The sequence below is a fragment of the Mus caroli genome, chromosome 9, assembly GCF_900094665.2.
Source record: "Mus caroli chromosome 9, CAROLI_EIJ_v1.1, whole genome shotgun sequence".
Classification (NCBI taxonomy): domain Eukaryota; kingdom Metazoa; phylum Chordata; class Mammalia; order Rodentia; family Muridae; genus Mus; species Mus caroli.
This window is the reverse complement of record NC_034578.1, coordinates 10062588-10083036: the sequence shown is the minus strand read 5'-3', so window position 1 is coordinate 10083036 and position 20449 is coordinate 10062588. Positions and strand designations below refer to the sequence as shown.

The window sequence follows — 20449 nt, the reverse complement described above, 5'->3', positions numbered from 1 at the left end:
GTCACAAAGACTTGTAAAGAATAATTGTATCATTACCAATACTGGAAGATGGATCTATTGTGTAAGTTTTATAAAGAAAAAGTTAAGTTTGATTCACAGTCTAACTAGGAGCCACCAATGTGATTGGTGATTTCTTGAGTGCTTCTTAGTCTACAGGTTCCACCTCCATTGTTTTCACCCCCCACACACACCCTGCAATTTATGAAGGTCAATTATAGCCTTTGGTGTGACTTTCAATAGGACCTTGGGTTCTATTTTGGTTTATTTCTACCAATTGGGCAACTCTTTATACAGTGTTTCTCCATGAGAAACATTCAGTATTAACAATGTCTTGCCTAGTTTTACTACTGAGAGATCATTATTGTATTGTAAGTTTTGCAATAAGTGGATTTTCGTCCCAAGAGAAACTGCATCTAGTCAATTTGCCTAGTGGTTTCAAAATAATGAATACCAGTGTTCAAATTAATGAACTAGGCCCTAACCATTTGCCAGTGGCGACCAATTACTGCTCTGGTTTTGTGTTTGTCTGCATTGTAACTACATACATAAATTCACTGAGTGTTTCATTCCATTGGTTTTATCTTCTGTAACCGTTCACAGTGACCTGCTCAGATCAGCTTATCCATCTCACTCAGGCAGACTGAACCAGCTAGGGTGTCCTTGTAATGTTCAGTCCCAGTCATTTCCCTCAGAGCTCCTATGCTAGGACTTCACTGGGAGGAGGGAAAACCACAATCCTTGCGGTATGCTCAACGCCTCACCCCAAAATGTCCATAATGGGATTCCTAACTAAACCTGGACACACGGCACTCAGATGAACCTCCGGAGTGTGAAATGGGGCGATTATGCAGACACAGAATGGCACAATATACATTGCAAAGAGTGGAGATTTCAAGTTCATTGTGCTATGAAGGAAGATGATCACCTAGTGAACAGAATGGAACTGAGTGGGAGGAGGCAGGGGGATGGCAAGCTCCTCCTATTCACGACTATCCTGCCAACATGGCGATTTCAGACTGAGGCCAAGTTTTGGATTTGTGGTCCCCAGGACTTATTATTTGTGCGTGTGTGCACGCATGCATGCACACATGTGTGTTTTGTCACCAAAATTACAGTAATTCGTTACAGCAGAATCAACACAAAGCTTTCGGCATATTTTATTGTGAAATATTGGCTTAGAAAAAAGTACAAAATGTCAACAGTCAGATGTATACAGGTACAGTATTTTGATAATCTATACATGTGACCAGCTTAACAGGTTCATCGGAAAATGCATATTTAGACCAATATACTCTAAAAATGACTGTAATATTCACAGGCTATTAATACATGATAAATTGGAGTCTATATGACCCTCACTGGGATATGCTAACTGCAGCAAACAGGCTAAAAGCACAATACAGCACACCATAGTACCTCTGGACAGGTATCAACTCTTTAGATCAATACACTACAGATCTGGGACTGAGACTCAATCACTAATTTATACAATTGCAAAAAATTTTAAGTTATAAAATAAAGTTATGGAATAAAGAGTATGTCTGATACTGTAAAGTCCTAAATTTTAGTTTTAGCCTTGCACTTTACAAAGCTTCACTCTTTTAAACTGATTTCCAATTTCCATGTTAGCTAAAAAGGGGAGGAGGGATTCTGTTTCTATCTTCTCCAGCAAGGTATTAGAACTACTGTAGTTCATTTAGAATTATGACTACTGTGGATTGAAAACTGGCCAAGAACCTGTAATCACAACAAAACGTAAAGCAACGTAATAAGGACTTTATGACTGCAGCAGATCCTGCAGACATGAATACCCACAGGAAGGCATTGTCTACCAAAGTGGAAAACAGTGAGTGAGCGAGTGCACTTCTGAGGCCCCAGGACAGCACACAGCTGACTCTTACCAAAGCTGACTAATTCAATCTTACTGTCACTTGAAAATGAGCTGTTTCTGAACTTGTAGATTTCCTTTCACTTGTAGCAAACTACTGCGGGAAGTTTAGTAAAACCTGAGTAACTTAAAATGAATTGTTCTATGTATTCTTAACAGTAATCTTTGATATGAAGACCATATAAACATTTCTCTAAAATCAACCCTTCAGGACTGATGAAAACAAGTGTAGCTGTCTGCACATTCCTGAGAGGAAGAAGTCATATGGTGTGGCCAGCAGCGCCGCAAGGTTTACAATTCACCTTGAAGCCAGAACTAACAGGAAGCAGATGTTGGTTACTGGCTGAACACCACTAACATCAGAAGCCGATCTGTAATTTCTCAGAATCTATCCCACACTATGTTAACCTTTTATAGACAATTTTATTCTTTTGAGGCAAATTACTTATAAATAGTGTCTGAATCTTACAGATTTCAATTATTCAGACATAAGCACGGATTTGATTATAAAAGTTATTTAATTTTCCAGATTTGTATTAAATTTACAAAGTAAGTATGGTGTACATAAATATTAACTTAGAACACATTATAAAAAAGCAGATATATGGGCTGTTATAGAAACGTTATAAATTTTAAAGAAATTTTATATAAAAATAAAGCAAAACATGTAACTCACAAAATATAAACATGAAGCCACACAACATAAAAATAAAATCACTCTATCAAAATGGAGTTAAAATTAAATCTTTAGGAAAGTATTCCAACATAATTAAATGAACTCAATGACCAACAGCTTCCCTTATGATACAGCAGCAAACCACAAAATCACCTAAAGTCTATATGAATTTATCAGTTAATTCTTAATATGCAATCTTGCATGTTACTAATAACTTTGATTTCTTTTTGAAATCTGGTTATGTACATATGCACTTATATACAAACTTATTAACATGATTTTTAAACAAACCATATGTACAAAAGATCAGCATTCCTATAAATAAAAACATTAGGTGGCAAAAAGGCACTTGTAAGTAAAAATCTACAGTTTTTACAAAACAAAAACACATTTTACCTTGGATGCTGTACAGTAAACATCAATCCTATAACAGTAATGAAATGTTAGATTACTAAACTGATATTAGTGATGTAACTTTTAAAAACTTATTTACATATACTCTGAAGCTCTTTTAATAAAAGCACCATGATTCTCTAAATTCATGTAGATGTGAAGTAAAAATACAATTCCCAAAAAAACAGTGTTCACCATTTTCCTTGTTTAAAAGTTTTGCATTTCTAAATGGAAAACTATGTATTTGAAAACAGCATAGTGTTAAACAAAAGCAAACCCCACCCCCTGCTGCTGTTCTGCCAACCACTCCATTATTGCGTGTTGCATTTTTCACAGTGCACACCCGTGCACTCCACAACCATTAAGACTATTGCTAGAAAAAAGTTCCGGGTATCAAAGAATTAAGAAGTCACTCCAAGCCAGCTGAAGTTTTATCTGCATGTTTACAACTTAAAAAATGCTGTGTGTAAGTTATAAAAGTGAATAGGACACATACCAATTAATTTGGCATGTAAAAATATCTTTCCACTGCACAGAATCTAAGGTGTCACAGGACACCTCAAGCACACACTGTTGGGCAGAAATGCTAAACAAGTGAACTTTTTCAGGGAGATGTTAGCACGCTTCCACTCTTGTCAAACTTTTTACCCTTTGACAAGGCTGCAACCTGTTTGAGTAGTTCTCTGTTTTTGGCCTGTGAGAGACAAAAATTCAAGATTTAAAAAATTTGAACTAGTAAGTCATGCTGAAAACTACTAATTAATTTCATTTATATAAAAATTATATACATGTATGAGTTGGTCTATTTAATCTCTTTCAGGTTAGATAGGCAGAACATTCTGGATTGGTGTATCAGCTCTTGATAAACTCCTACAGTTTTGGACAAATGGCAAGTGGCAAGCTCCCTAGAAGTTTCAAATCTAAAACAAGAAACAACTTTTGGTTCTTTAAAACATGAAAACTATCTAAATGCATGTTTTTCAACAAAACAAAGGATGAATCAAATATTTATTTTGGAGAATTTTCTAGCAAGCTAAATGAGGTTTTCCATTTGCTGCTTACTGTTATACAGAAAAAGTATGAGATTGTTTTTGTAAAAATCATTGTGTCACTTTGCCAAAGGCCCTTCTTAAACATTTTCTTTTCCTTCCTTCCTTCCTTCCTTCCTTCCTTCCTTCCTTCCTTCCTTTCTCTTTCTTTCTTTCTTTCTTTCTTTCTTTCTTTCTTTCTTTCTTTCTTTCTTTCTTTCTTTTGTTGTTGTTGTTGTTGTTGTTGTTTTTTGAGACAGGGTTTCTCTGTGTAGCCCTGGCTGTCCTAGAACTCACTCTGTAGACCAGGCTGGCCTCAAACTCAGAAACCCGCTTGCCTCTGCCTCCCAAGTGCTGGGATTAAAGGCGTGCGCTACGACCGCCCGGCCTTGAACATTTTCTTATCTACTTGTGTGCACCTGTTGTGTGTGTGTGTGTGCCTATGTGTAGGCCACCACATGCATGTGAAGGTCAAAGGACAACTTGAGGGAGTTCATTTCCTCTTCTGGACATGGGTCTGGGAAATCAAACTCTGGCTCTAAGACCTGGAGGTCAGATGCTACCCTTCACCATTTTCACAAGCCCAAGTGGTCCTTCCACGTGATACTGACTTTAGTATCACCTAGGCCATTTTCTAATGGTATTGGTCTAATTTCATAACCCGTCCCACCCCACCCCTCCCCCTGCCAAAGACTCAGAACGTCACTTTAGCAGTGCTCTGACATTTCAGCTAGTTATACAATGCCTGCTCATCAGAAAGAACATTGCCTGCAGGGGGTCGTCTGGTAGAGCTGTTCTTCCTGGGGGATCTACAAGTGGGAACTTCATCAAGTCTTTTCTCATTCTTCTGTCTCTGCTACTCTATGCAGCCTCTGGGAAGTTAGGTAATGAAAGTTCCTCATGAAAACTACAAATCATCAAAGCTGCTCCGAGTTTCTGAGCCAACAGAAACAGGATGAAGTTTGAGCACTACTAAACTATAACACAATTTAAAAATCCTCAGTGGAAGCCCCCACTACTCATAAGCATGAACTATTACTCTGACAAATTCTAGTAACAGTGTAACCATATTATTTAACATTAATTACAGCAGACTCGCTTGCAAGAAATAAATTGTGGAGTGCAGAGCAGAGAAGGGCACAGAAAGGCCTTAGCCAGGGCTGCAGAGGCAGGCAGTTAGGAGCAACCATTTACCCTGGCTTACCAAATAATTAAAACTCTGCTTTCAATCAAGGAAAAAATGAACTTATATGTTTCTTTCCTAGAATAAAATGCAAGAACTAGAAGAATAGATGTGTAGGTAGTCTCCCAAGAGCAGCAGTATTTTGTTGATAAATTATATATGACAAAGGCTTTAAGAAGAATAGTGCATTGGTTGTTATTGAGTCCTTGCAATATAAGCTTTACATTGCAGATAAGATGTATATTGCAGAGATTAAGTGTATACATTGAAATTTTATTCTAATACTTATTTTGCACCCTACAAAAGTCAATGCAATTATTGTAATACTTAAGTTAGAAACATTTAAAAATGTCAGCCTAAATAAAGGAAGGAACTACACAGACCCTGCCTATCATCTCCAGGCTCTACTTACCTATGACTTAACTGGAAGATAAGTCATATCCCTAACAAGAGACTCAGGGAGTTGAAAAAACATGGTACTGTGGCCTGCACACAGCAACACTCACACATAATTTCCCTTCCCTTTAGCTTGTCTTACTAAAGAACAGAATTTTTACTTGGCATTATTGGTACTTTGGATTTAATACCATTTGGGGGGATGAATTTCAGTTTGTATTCTTAGGTTTGATAGTTTAAAATATTTAAAAGATCTATTAGAGCAAGATAATTTTGTTAACCATTAAGTTCTCTGTATCATAAAAGACTAAGGAGACAGGTAGGAAGGAGTAAGGGGTACAAACCAAGCACTTGGAGGCTAAAGGAGGATGATGAGTTTGAGGCCAAACTGGGATACGTAGTGAAGCTCCAACTCAAAAAAAAGCAAACAAATGAAAGAGATAAGAACAGATTTAACTAGGTATACTCACCTCAGTAACTGCTACTAAAGGCAGTAGGTAGGAACTACACTTAGCTGTAGAGTGTCTCTAGCAGAAACTCAAAGTGTATAGGGAAGCAGCTGGTCAGGAGGACATTCGGACACCCAAGTAACCTGAGGTGTGAGCTGATGCAAGACATTCCTCAGAAGGAACAAGTAAGCCTGAGGCACACAATACAGTGTCTATGTCTCGCTTACTACTTATGTGACCGGTTTCACCTGTAACTTGGGGCAACTCATCACTCAGCTATTATAAGAAGCAAATATGAACATGACATACAAAACACATTAACTAACTGTACCTTCCCTTCTGTATGAGTAGCTGTTATAGTAGCATAGAAAAACTCAGTTAAGAGGAAGTGGGCTGAAGACATCAACCAGGCTAAAATAAAAATGGTTCTCTTGCAATTCACTTTAACAAAAGGAACTGTTCTTTGGCACCTTGGAAGAACATACCAGGTTAAGTCAGACCTAGGAAGTGCTTATCATTATTATAGTTACTCTATAACTTAGAAATATTTATTTCAGCCCTTCTGTTACATAAGGTTGATTATATCTCAGGGGATCATTCACCATAACTTAAGAATATAATAAAACAAAGCAATCGCTGATGGTATAGTAAAATAGTAAGTAATGAATGCACAAGAGGCCCAGCTCAAGCTGGGCAATCTTCAGTGCATTCCCACAATCTCCACACATGAAGCAATTACCTGGATACACTAGGCCCCTGGTTTTACAATGGTTCCTTTACAAATTCCTGTCACTAGTAAAAATGGGAAGCAAGGAATATACATGTGGATTCCAAGAAGTATGTAAATCCTATTCAATTACGACACATACCAAACCACAAAAGGAAGAGAAAATATACCTTGGTGCAATGGGGGAAAAATTCAGAAAACAAACAAAACATTCAAATGAAGGAAAATTCATGCACTCCCTTCAAAGCTGCACTCTCCCCTCAAGTCTGAACTCTGAATATGACATCATCTCTATGTTTAAGAAATTAACTCTATAAATATCCTAATGTACAAACTACAGAACATGAATGAATGTGTTATGGTTTTATGCCTCAATTTATAGAATAGTTAAAAACAAGTTGTAGGGCCGGGCGTGGAGGTGCATGCCTTTAATCCCAGCTCTTGGGAGGCAGAGGCAGGCGAATTTCTGAGTTCCAGGCCAGCCTAATCTACAGAGTGAGTTCCAAGACAGCCAGGACTACACAGAGAAACCCTGTCTCGAAAAAACAAAACAAAACAAAACCAAGTTGTAATGAGGAAATAGCCCCTTTCTATGTTGATGTTCACTATCTACCCTCTTTGTTAGTGACTCTCAGCTCCCATTGTTCAGTTGTTCTGTATATTTAAGGCCTATTTATGTACATTAAATACACTAGTATTTATTAAATATAGTAAATACCTAATACACTTTCAATACAATCAAGTACTGTCTTGACTTGTAGAACATATACACAACATGAAGGCCCTTCAGTCATGGTCTCGAGACCTGGCTTTTGGGGGGCAGTTGTGCAGGGGAGGTTTTGACATAAGGCTTCTCTGTATAGCTTTGGCTGTCCTGGAACTCACTCTGTAGACCAGGCTGGCCTCAAATTCGCAGAGATCCATCTGTTTCTGCCTCCCAACCACCTAACAAGATTGGCTTTATCTCCCTCCCTCTGGGTGTCCAGAAAGAAATGGGAAGAATGATTACAGTGCATATAGTCACCTTAGTATCATAAATGACAGTCTCATCTTAGCTCAGTAGTCAAGTGAGCAGTCTTCACTATTTTCTGGAAATCCCACTTAGTGTGTACATGTTTTCATGATCAACAGTGAATCATCTTTCAAGTGATTTCAAACAAAAGCTTTTAATGGGATCAAGATCTAAACTTTATAAAGTCAAAATTAAAACTGGAAATGAACAAAATAGAAGTAATAAAATACCCATCTACTCAAGTCAAGAAATACTATAATACAGATTTAAATCTGCAACTAGCACTGCACATAAACAACCCCATTTACCTGAAGTTGTTCCACAGTTTCTTTATGCGCTTTCTCCATACTGTTCATCTTAGTTCTCAAATTTGACTCTTGGTATTGAAAGTCTGCCTTCAGTTCAGTTAACTGAAATTTAAAAAAAAAAAAAAAGCATTCATGCACACACTTATCTGTCCATATACTGACACATTAAATATTCTCCCAACAGACATGTACTTGTTAAGAAAGTAGAGGTAGTTGGTAGCAACTGCAGCTTCTGTGAGACCAATTGTCTGACCCACTGCAGCTGAGCTTCTAATGTCAAGGTTGATTTTGGGCTTAACTGGTCACACCTTCATAACTAGAATGCCAAAGCAAAGCTTAATGGCTCGTGAGCTGCTTCAACTAAATACACATCACAGTAAATCAACAGACGTCTAGTTAAAATCATCTCCAATGATGAAGGGAAAAGGCTCCGTAATAGGCACATTTACCCAATGGTTACCAACCAAGGGCAATGGTGTTTGTAATTGTTAATTTGTGTCCAATATTATGTACAAAAAGCCATTATACTACATTTACCTACCAGGACAAAAATATAGTCAATGTGAGGAAGCAGACACTACAAGACAATGCTTTCATTAACATGAACACAAACAAAACTACATTGTAGGATTTCAAATATACAGCCCAAGTCGCTATTCACAGAGCCACACAAAACCAGCTTCTGCCATGATGTAAGTTTTCACAGTTTGTGTTTTCCCCATAATTACTAAGTACCTAGTAAATAAAAAGGCACAAAAGCCAAGAGAAAAAGGGAAGGATCTTATGCTCATTCTTCCAAACAAAAGGCTTTACTTAGTCCCTCTCCTGGGTCTGCACTGTATATTATAAAGAGAGTTCTGTTCTGAAATGCCAATTCTGACACCATCAACTTTGATAATTATTTTAGTAGATGTACTGCCTCCAGACTGTGAGCTTCTGGAAGGGAAACATAGTGTCTGTCTGTTTGCCTGTGATTCTTTCTGACTTAGTACAGTAAGTGTCTGGCTTTGGAAGCTACTCAATAGAAAAACAGACAGAAAACTAACTTGATCCTTTTAGACTAAAAAGAAAAACTGTAAGTGAATCATTAATTTTAGATACACATACACTAATTATAAACTTGCTGATGCTTTTTGTCCTTAAAGGAAACACTAAAGCAAGAAATTCCAACAAGTAGTTAAACACAACAGCTATGCTGGGTATAAAGGGTCCAAGAGTCTACAACAGCAGTTTTCAACCTGTGGATTATGGCCCCTATTGAGAGATGTTGATAGACATTTTTGCAGGGGCCACCTAAAACCATTAAAAACACAGATATTTACATTATGACTCATAACAGTAGCAAAATTAGTTTTGAAGTAGCAACAAAAATAATCTAATGGTTGGCATGAGGGTCACACAACACTAGGAAGGTTGAGAACCACAGGTCTACAATTTGTTAATATCTGGTTCATAATTACTGCTATTTTGCATCATTTTATTTACCCATCATTTTATTCAACTTTTGTTCAAGGTTAATGTAGACACATTTGGCTTTGTGTAAAAAGTAAAAGTTTTGTGTACACATTTTCATAAAAGCAAATTAATTTAAAATTATTACTCATAAAGAACCCTAAAACAGACAACTACAACTATGCAATGTTTAGCTTGCATACCAGCGCCAATGTTCACACACTAAGTTTACTCATACTGTGGTCCATACGAACTGATCTCAGCACTCGGGAGAAGGCAGGCAGGCCCGGAGTTCCAGGCCCGCCACAGGCCACAGAAACCCTCGGTCACAATATAGAAAATGAAGGAGTATAGTAAATGAAGGCCATCAACCACCAAAGTGGTGTGGGAGCTGTAGCACAGAAGCTGCTGAAGGGAGGCTCGAGGACTAACTCTGTCCCTATTGGACCTGTCTACACTTTCATCTCTTTTGGCTGATGACAAGCCACTTTAAAGATTCTAGGTTTTTTAAATGTTCATTTCTTTTGTCTGCTAAAAATACAATTACTGTTTTTTAGGAGTCATTAAAAATTGTTTTTAACGTTTTCACTATTTTCCCAGTGAATGCTTGTCTGTAACCTAAGTGTGCAGTAAGTTCTCTTCCATGGCCATAAACAGCAGCATCAATCCAGCATTTACAGTGTCAAGAGCTGCAGGAAATACTTCTGGCACACATGATCATCACAGCCAGCCATCAAGTGGCATGAAGTGCATATCTATAAAATGAGAAACCAAGGCCTCAACTAATGAACATGTTTTACTTAAGGCCACACAGAAATGGCCAGGATTGGAATTTCATCCGGAATGTGGCTAAATAACTACAAAGCTCGTAAGCACAGCCACTTCTTACAGACTGCTCTTAGACACCGATTACTAATCACCGCCACAGGACATCAGAATATCATTACCTCTCATCGGCTTGACACAGGGACATGCTCAATATACATCAACGACTGTTTTTAATTACTTTACAACCACAATGATTTAAATATTTATATCTCATTTTAAGATTAAGATATTAGATCTACTTTAAATGTGCATGCTACCTGAAAACTAATACTCAAAATATTACTACTATAATTAGCTCTCAGTTAATTCTTAGAACTATGAATATTCTAAAACACTTATTTTTTTCATTAGATGGCTTAGACTTCAACTTGGGCTTCTATAGTTTGTCTTGTAAAAGTCATGCATTGCAAACATCACCAAATAACTAAAGAAAATTTGCAAAGGTTAAATTAAAGTCAAGATGCAAACCTTATCAAGCTTCAGTGAACTGTACTCTCACCTTTTTATCTTTTTCCAAAATAGTCTGGTCTCTTTGCTGTAAGAGACGTTTAAGTGACATCACTTCTTCTTTCAGTTGACTGATAAGGACAAAATTGTCTGTTCCCCCACTATCTGCTGACTGATTTATAGAGCTACTAAAAAGAAAAGAGTAAAACGGAATTACATAAAGTAGAAGGAAAATCTGCAGATGCTCAAATTGCATAAATGAGACAATTCCACAAACATCCTTAAGGCTAATGCAAAAAAATATGTACCTGACAGAAATGGATGCAACTGGCAAATTACCTTACTAATGGCACACATTACATACACCTGCAGAAATATAATTCAGTATTAGCTTTTAGGGGGTCAATACTTCTAGTGTAAAGCAATAGGCAGCCAATTTGTACAGTAACATCAGCAAACGTTGGCTAATGAACTAAAAACAAAGTCACACTCAAATTTTTAATCAAAACATTTGCTAAGCAGGTCAACTGAAAACTACCACAGTCCGATTTGTGTTTCTCTTCCTTGAAGAACAACTACAGTAATGCTCTTTATTCAGATTTGTTCTTTTCTCAGAGCCCAAATTTATTCCCCAGTTATAACAACATAGTTCAGTGCCACTTTCTTATTGCCAAAATTAAAGTTTTCTTAACTGATTATGTATGTTTTACTCTCCAAGGTGACTTTAAAAAGTCAGTGTGTGAGACCCATGTTTCTATTCTCATATAAAATATGTAGTAATAATTGATAATTAACCAGAACTACTCAATTAAGTTCAGTTTTCACAGCACTAAAGACATTCATTTTTACCTATCTCCATTAGATGGCTTAGATTCCAATTTGGGCTTTTTCTTTGGAGTTTCATTCTGAATTGCTGCAGAGGATTTATGGCTGAAAGCAAAAATTAGCAAAAATGATTAGAATAAAACAGAGGTGTCAACGTATAAGCTACTCATCCTCTGAAAAGTCACTGATCGTCCCAGTTCCTTTTCCATCTAAATAAGCATGTCAGAGAGGCTGACTTACACAAGTGCCCCTCACCACCACCACACCCACCAGCACTTACCTCTGTTTCCACAGTCCCTGCTCCTGCTCAGGACTTAGACTGCTGACTCTGAAAAACACACGAGTAACATCTGGTCATATTTATTTAAGACATTCTTTCCCAAAAGAATCAAACGATTGCAAATCTACTGTTCACAGTAGCTATATAAGCTGATATATGGAACACATCACATTTAAATAGGATAAACTCTAATCAAATTATTACTAGCCAGCTTAAATTTTTTACACACATGGATAATGGTAGATTGTCTCTTCTCTTTAAGATTTCCAATAACTCAATTTAAAGTTGTGCTCAGTTTTGGAGAACATAAGCACAAGGCCACAGCAGGACCATGTAAGAATCTAGGAATGATTATGTCAACTGCCCTGGCTATACAATACAGAAGTCTGCATCTGCATGGTTATCCTAAACGCAGATAAACTTGATATGACTCAAGCTGCTAAGAATCCTGTGCCAAGTCGGACTAGGAAGTAGCTTATTTCATTTCCTCTTAGTCTCCCTAAGCAGCCTCCCCCTAGTCTATAGATGTCTCTTTGTCAGTGCACAAAAGTCACACTCATCATATTGGAAGATTTCATAAAGACAAATATTTCACTCATAATACTATGACTTCTTTTCCATTTTTCTGTAGTATTAATAACTACTACATAGCCTGTGAGTTAGAAATACATATTAATTCAACTTAAGAAATGCATATTATCTAAGCTGTAATACCATAAAGTTATTTAAAGTCCCCAAGTCTCAGTTCCATATTGGTGAAGTGGTACAACTCATTTTGTTTATGGCTACAAGCACTCATAAAAATAAGTCGATCTAATACAACCTAATACAGCATTAACATGTACAACAAATATATACATTTACATGTGTATAAAAAACATCGGTTCCATTTTTAAGTAGAAGTAAAATAAAGAATTAAAGTGTACCCTGAAGAACAAAACAAACAAGAAAAAAAAAATTTAAGCTCCAAAGACTGAGCTGTGACCCTATTACCCTGGACCATTCTCCACCAGGTATCGAGTTGCAGTTCTAAGGAGGAATTCCTCTGTACATGTGTAAGATTAAAACAAATCTCACTACCTGTAAGCATTCCCAAGTCATATAATTACTGAAGTAGCAACAGCACAGTAATGATTTATCAGGAACTCCTGGATCCAAACTGACTTCAGTGCTAAGCCCTGTTCCGATGGCCTTTCATCACCAACCTTTATCTATCATCCACGGTTCTTTCTGATTTACTCAACTTAAGACAGGACCCAACAAACTGGCCTGTCTATTCATAATATGGCCTTTAGTTATCAGATACAAAACTGTACCACCAGCCCTACGTATTGACAGGTTCTGTATCTGAGGAGCCAATTAACTGCAGAGAATATGTAGGTCAGCCTACAGTGGCTGCTGCAGTGAACAACACTGAACTTGTTGTCTTTTCTGCATAAACAACATAGTCAACAATGAGTTCTAATTATATCCATTGTGTTAGGTATTGTAAGTAATCTACAGATCACTTACGGTACAGGTCATGGAAAAACTAGACCATATCATGAAGGATACTGGGGCACTTTGGAGTTTCCTATCCAAAGGACTTGGAACCTTTTTCTTGTGAACAACAGGGGACAATGTAACTGTATTTCTTAAGTACCCCTCCAAAAGAGAAAACAAAAAAATAGAAAGTCAGCATTGTCCTTTTCCCCTTTTTGTTAGAAAATTGTTATCCTTTTAAAAGATTACACGTTGCACCTATATCTACCTCTTGTTTTTTCCCATTGTGCTAGGAAAATCATTCTGAAAGCCAGCCCGGGAAGAAGACATTCTAGAATCTGAGGAACAGAGCTTATGAGAGCTTTTAAACATTCTTCTTAAAGCAAGAAACAGAATGGAGGCTGTGCTCCTCGCTCCTTGGCTACTCCAATCTAAAGCCCTACCTTTTCTTTCTTCGTGTCAGTGCGTGCAGTCTGTGACTGCCACCCTAGGAAACAGTACAACACAGCAGCAAACACCACAGGTTCAATGAATCCTCATCATCTAAGAAGTATTTGCTGGCAGATAAGCTAAAACTTTTGTGTTGAAAAATGTAGAAGCCATTTGATTCCTGCACATAAAATCGTATTTTAAATAACTATCTGAAATTCTAAAGATGCATAGTAATATTTAGAGAAAAAAACAAATTCTTCTGAAAAATGAGTATACATCATATCATTTGCAATTTCCATTTACAAATAAATTTGTTTTAGTTTTTTTCTTCAAACACTAAAATTACATCTTAAAAACTTCTTAATCATACACACAGTTAAGACATTACTACTGCATTTCTTCTCCGTACATGAAATCACTTTAAAAACTAAGTAAGATGTTGTATTTGAAGTATTACAACCACCTATGCTTTAAACAAAAAAAATCCAACAACCAACAAAAGTATAAAACAAAGTAACCATAGTTAAAAAATACTGTCTCTTACACTTTGGAACCTCCAAGATTAATAATGTTTCTATAGGGGCTGGGTATATAGCTTAACAGTAGAGCCTGTGCTTAGCACAAAGAAGGAGACCTGGGTTCAATCCTTACAACAACAAAAAAGTTTCTACTTGTCACAAATGATGTTAAAGTCTGTTCTCTGAAAGGATTCTCTACACTGCTTTAAATATGTTTTTACTGGGATAAACAAATGGCAAGTAAAATAAACTTCAAATACTTGGACAGAAAACAAGGGCTTCCTATGAGGCCAACTTGAGCGTCATCTCTGGAAGTCACATGAGGTAGAAGGACCGAACTGGTTTTACAAAGTCATTCTCTATCTTCCAAGTTTGAGCTGTCATGCACATACCCAGAAGATTAAAAAATAAATAAGTTTATATAAATAAAACCTAAAGTTATCTTTAAAATGGAAGCTTTTGTTAATTTGCATAAGTGAAATGGCAATGCTGATATATTTTGATTTCCACACAGGATGGTTTTATAAATGAATTCTGTGCTACTTTAATAACCACTGAATATATTGTGTGGAAATCTTTCAGAGTATATAATTGGGGCACAGCCAGATAAGAAAAGCAGGACATCAAGTGCAACAGAAACTGGCCTAGCATCTTACCACCACATGGAGCTAAGATCATAAATACCAGTGAAAAGATCACGAGCAATGGCAGGAACGGCTGTAACAAAGGATTTCAAAGTGCTTACTTGTGGTGGCCACTGCTGTGGCGGTGGCGGTGATGGTGGTGGTGATGATGGTGTTTAGAATGGTGCTGGTCTTTCTCAGTAAGAGATGAAGATGAGGAATTAGAATGTGAAGACCCCAAACTCTTCCTCTGTTCTTTTGTCTTCTGTAAAACTCTCTTGTATGATAAGGTGCAGAGCCAGCACAGCAACTTCCCATCAACCTTTGAGGAAAACAGCTGCATTAAGTGCACTTGCAAACTGGCTCCAGCGAGTCCAGCAAGCAACTCAACTGCAATCATACTCCACTCCATGTGTGCAACACTCTGCCTTTCATGAAATTCCAGAATAAAGGTACATATGCAGATCTTTTTAATTAACACATTTGATGTTTTGAATAATATTGTAAGAGGATTATAAAATTAGCTACAAGAACTGATTTATAGACCTCCAGTACTGTTTAAATTATTTTTAATTTTGAGAGACACTGCTTTTATTTAGTCTAGAAGTTAAGTACAACAAGGGCTGGAGAGACGGCTCAGGAGTTAAGTGCATTTTTTTTGCTCTTACAGAGAACCCAGGTTCAGTTCTTGGCACCCACATGGTGGCTCACAACCACCTATATAACTCCAGTTCCAGGGCATCCAGCACCCTCTCCTGACTTCTCTGGATATTAGGTAGGCACATGATACATATTCATATATGCAGGCAAAACATTTATAGACATAAATCAGTTCCAGTGTAATTACCAAAATGATAGTTACTTCCCACAACAGTAAAATATTGTGACAAACAAAAACAGAAGCCTTAACAACAATCAATTCTCATTATACTCAGAGTTTATAAATCTGTAGATTTGCCTAGTGATCTCTAAGAATCCTACTTATGGTTGTTCACATAGCTGTAGAGCAGTGCCAAACTCCTGTCAGCAGGCGTCACAGCTTCAGCTATAGCAAAACAAGCCCGATACCCTTCCATGCTTCAGCTCTCGCACCGTAAACCACTGCTCTTTCCACGATTCATTCAATACTGTCATGTTCAGTTTTAAAAAAGGCTGTGATGAACTTTTTTTAAAAAGCTAGTTATAATTTTATTCAGCTATTATTACTGCTCCTGGCTATGAGTTCAATTAAATTCACAGATAAGTTATCTTCAACAGACACTAGAATCACAACTGTCTTGGTGAACTGTCAAGCATCTTAGGATTATAGGCAGGAACTTCTTCCTGAATTTCTCTTAAAAGCCATGGCTCACTACTCACTGGTGCTTTTGGCAACTTTACAGACAGTAACTACTGCAAATAATGAGAATCAATCATGAGAGTCCAGCGGAGAGAGAGTGACGTCTTCCCAAAATTAAGGTCTAGTTTCTGCCTTTCCTCATTGCATATAGGAAATGCTGGAGGGACATGTCTTACAACTAAGGTACATACAGTGCTGTGGGGGGATCTGGGTAAGCCCCTCAAAGTCATCCTCCAAAGAACTGAAACTGACAAGCAGGAGGCTTGTGGGAATGCTCATCAGCAGAGGAATGGCACATGCACACCTAATAATTAAGTCACTGTAGGCAGAGAGAAACAAACAGTAGTTTCAAACAGGAACCAAACAAAAGGCAGAACACTAACTTTGAATTTTAAGTGCTAATATGCCAGCTGGTATTTTTTTCACAGCAACAATTTCAAGTAACCAGCAAGAGTATACGTAAAAGGATTTACTACAAAACTGAACTGGGATGAACAGTGTAGAATTCCTATCACAAAGGAATTATAAACATTCTTACTCAGTCCTGTTTTACTGCACTGTCTAGGCTGGTCTTGGATTTCTGGGTTCAAATGATCCTCCTGCTTCAGCCTCCTAAGGAGCTGGGACTAGAGGCACACACCATATTCAGGTATAGTCATCCTAACTGATCAACATGAACCCATACATGAAAGAAAAATATGCTACTCTTCCATTCTGTTTTCAGGCAGCAGAAACAAGTGTCTTAGAGATATACTGATTATAACAATTGCCAAGCTGTTTTCTTTCTAGAAGACATCATAAATGAAACATACTTTCCTTCTTCCGTCCTCCTTCCGATCAAAAGCACACTGCTGTTTGCACTGCTCACAGGTCTGAGGTGCTCCATATTTCTTTTCTGAATTTGTACAACGCTGACACTTGGTACCAATAAATGCTGCAATTATGTTACAGTACTGACAAGGCTTAGGCTGAAAAATAAACACATTTTGTTTAACCGAGATATTCAAAACTCTGTTGTATCAGACACATTCAGTGTTAGTAAAATATTTAGGGGGTTAATAAAGAAAAGTGCTAAGTTAAAAACATTTGTTTCTGCCAAGTTATATATTCAAAGACAAATATCATGGGTCTACTCATTCAACTAGCACTCACTGCTGCAGCCATGAGGCTCACCACTCTGCTCAGAAATCTGACCACGGTGAGAAATACACTCAGGACTTCTATGGCATTTTTATACAATATAAAATTTGCTTATGAGGTTAAACAATTATTCACAGGAAAGTCTCATAAACCTGTAATTTGAGGCTAAGAGCTTGCAGTGATATACAACAGGCTTAACCCTTACATCATTTATTTAATTAAAAATAATTTTACCATGTATAGGTTGTTGCCACAGTACACATAAATATCCTTTCAATATTAAAAAAATTGTATAAGCATATTCAATTTAAGTAACAATAAGCATCCTTGATTTCTTGGATATTCAGGACAGTATGAAGTCTTAAGGCCAGCACTTTGACCATCATAAATAGCACTGATATGTTACTATCACCAACATATATATATATATATATATATATATATATATATATATATATACACACACATACACACACACACACACACACACACACACACACACATATATAAAATGTGTGTGTGTGTATATATATATCAGCCAATTTGTAGTTTTGAACACTTGAATGGTACTACCATATAAAAAGTTCCACAAATCAGGAGAAAGTTTGATTATGTTAACATTGTAAATAATTATGTTCACATTAAGGAATTTCCTTCATTTGTACTTTTAAAAGATAGCTTCACAAACTTCATACTGAAATTCACTCTAAAGCATGCAGTTGTTTTTAAATGATTTCATTTACTCATCAAGACTACAGAAAATTTCTTCCATGAGCTATTTTGATATGTACAGATTCACAAGTGTAGAGACTGGACTGTTTTATGAGAAAAGTCATGAAAAACATTAAGTAGTCAGTAATAATGACTTGAAATGAAAAAAATACTTACTGTTCCAAATTGCTTGACATTTTGAGCACACTTCTTACAAATTGTGTTAGTTTTACTGAAAAGGAAATTATTCAGATGATTACACTCATATAGCTTTCCAGGGTAAGTTAACATATTCTGACGTATAGTAAACGGTCGAGTTAAAAGGTTGCACATTACTTATTCTAATTAACAATGAGTGTCTTCTTAAAAAACACAGTACTAATTTTAGAATAGTTTTCTGTAAAAAGACAAATTTTCCATATATAATTTATGTATTACACAGTGCCTACAGGTCTCAGGACATCTGCCCAGGTTAGTCTCTAAGTAGTAATTCTCCTGCCTCCAACTCCAAACACTATGCTTATAGGCAACCAGCTCACTGCATATTTTCTATAAAGACAAAGCAGAAATCCTAATGCCTTCCCTGGGGCTCTAAACGCTCCCCCCCTCACCACCACGAATGCACATCCTCAGCATCAGGGCCCACCACACTCCCCAGTCCACTCGTCTCCACTGTCAGGTCCACATACTCAGTAATAAAAGGACTTGTTCTCTTGAGCTTACTCTGTGTCCTCTAAAAGAGGCATTTCCTGTCAAAAACATCTGTGCTAATCACACTGCCTAAGGCAGTGACTTCAGTCTTCCAAGGCAGTTAGTAACACTGTAGCTCTTTCCTCAGGTTAACTAGCAGTTTCCCATTAAAAAAAAAGTTTAAAAGTAATTGCTTATATTTTGATTGTTGGCAGAAGTGTCCAGCTATCAATTTATCCCTTATTTTCACATGTAAAACCAGGCTTTCTTTAGTTAAATATCTTCTCTCATACTGTACATAGTAGCTCTAAATTTTAAAATTCAAAACCAAATCAGTTTTTCAAAGCACTTTAACACAAATCTTACAACCCCTAATTATTCCTTATACAAATTTGTAACAATGAAAGACTGCTCAGTATACAAACCTCTCCTGCTGAAATTCTGATCTGCAGTAAGTACATTTTACAATAGGATGTGCAATCCGACATTCCTGTAATAAGATAATACAAAAGTTAGTATTGATTTCAGAGACCCAATCTCACTCTTTGGTAGAAATTAATCGACTTAGTCAAGTGCCTGAAATGTCAATAAAACCTGGCTGGCAACGTAAACAACTGGGTGACTTATCATATCAGCCGTCAGGCAGAGTATAATTCCATGGGGATATTTTTGTCCTTAGTGGAGGGGGGGGGCGGAGGGGGTATATGGAACAGACAAAAACTAAGGAAGCTGTCAGGACTGACTTCCAGGGGTGGCTTACATGTGAAACTACTAGTTATTTTGTACAATTGCTCACAGACAGCATCCCGGCTTTTATGGGATGGGAGGAGCTCCAAATCAGAGCACTCTGTTCCTAAACCAGTCGCTTCGCTTTCCGGGACAGAGAAGCAGGATGCCATCAGCTCTGCAGCTTTGGGTTGCTAGCAAGAAAGTGCAAACACGGGCCCTGCCTCCCAGTGGAAGAAGAGGGCAGTCCCTGCCAAAGCTGGGATGAGAGAGTCTGCACCCAATCTTTGCGACACGGAGGACTGGTGGCCGCCTGGCTCAGCCCCACCCGAGACCGCCAGAAGCGGCCGAGCTAGCCCAGCCTGCGAGCAGGCGGGACGCGGTCGACACGGGGCTCGCCCATATAATGCCCGGGCCCTGGCGGGGAGCGGTGCGCTGAACGACCGGCGCCCACCGACCTTGCAGAGCTGTTGGCCCTGCGAGAGCTCCTCGAAGGGGTAGCGCTGCGTGCACTTGGTGCAGGCGTACAAGGCCGACGCCGCCATCCTGCTTTCCGGCTCCTCCGCGCGCGCTCAGGCGGGGCCTCCGGGAACTCGGCTGCCCCGCCCGCGGGCTCTTCTGCTGCTGTGGCCCAGGCCTGGTAACTGCCGGGTCCCCTGCGTCTCCCTCCGCCTCCGCCGCCGTCCCGGGACACCTACTGCCGCCCGCCCCGCCGCTCCCGCTTAGGCCCGGACCGTGGCGGAGGGAGACGAAGCGGGATCACGGCGGTGGATTCCGCTTCCTCCTCGGTCTCGCGTCCCTCTCTATGATTGGCTACAGAGAGCCTCACGTCACTAGGAAGCTCCGCCCAGTCCCTGGCCTAGGTTAGGCAGGGAGCGCCCACAAAGAGAGAAAGT

At 38.2% G+C, this 20449-nt stretch overlaps 1 protein-coding gene across 2 annotated transcripts; it reads right to left on the bottom strand.

Annotated features, from left to right (window-relative positions):
• Positions 1 to 1133: 1133 nt before the first annotated feature.
• On the bottom strand, positions 1134 to 20362 carry Fam76b (family with sequence similarity 76 member B). Of its 2 annotated transcripts, none has more exons than XM_021172046.2 (10): positions 20012 to 20362; positions 19253 to 19317; positions 18315 to 18369; positions 17099 to 17254; positions 15070 to 15269; positions 11893 to 11940; positions 11637 to 11717; positions 10840 to 10972; positions 8061 to 8162; positions 1134 to 3651 (listed from the first exon to the last, which is right to left on the bottom strand). In XM_021172046.2, exons 1-10 carry the CDS (start codon positions 20096 to 20098, stop codon positions 3562 to 3564), a joined length of 1017 nt encoding a protein of 338 aa, XP_021027705.1. In that variant the 5' UTR covers positions 20099 to 20362; the 3' UTR covers positions 1134 to 3561. The 2 variants fall into 2 exon arrangements, with proteins under 2 accessions (XP_021027705.1, XP_021027704.1); XM_021172045.2 differs by having other exon boundaries at positions 10840 to 10975; positions 20012 to 20361.
• Between the last annotated feature and the right edge of the window lie 87 nt (positions 20363 to 20449).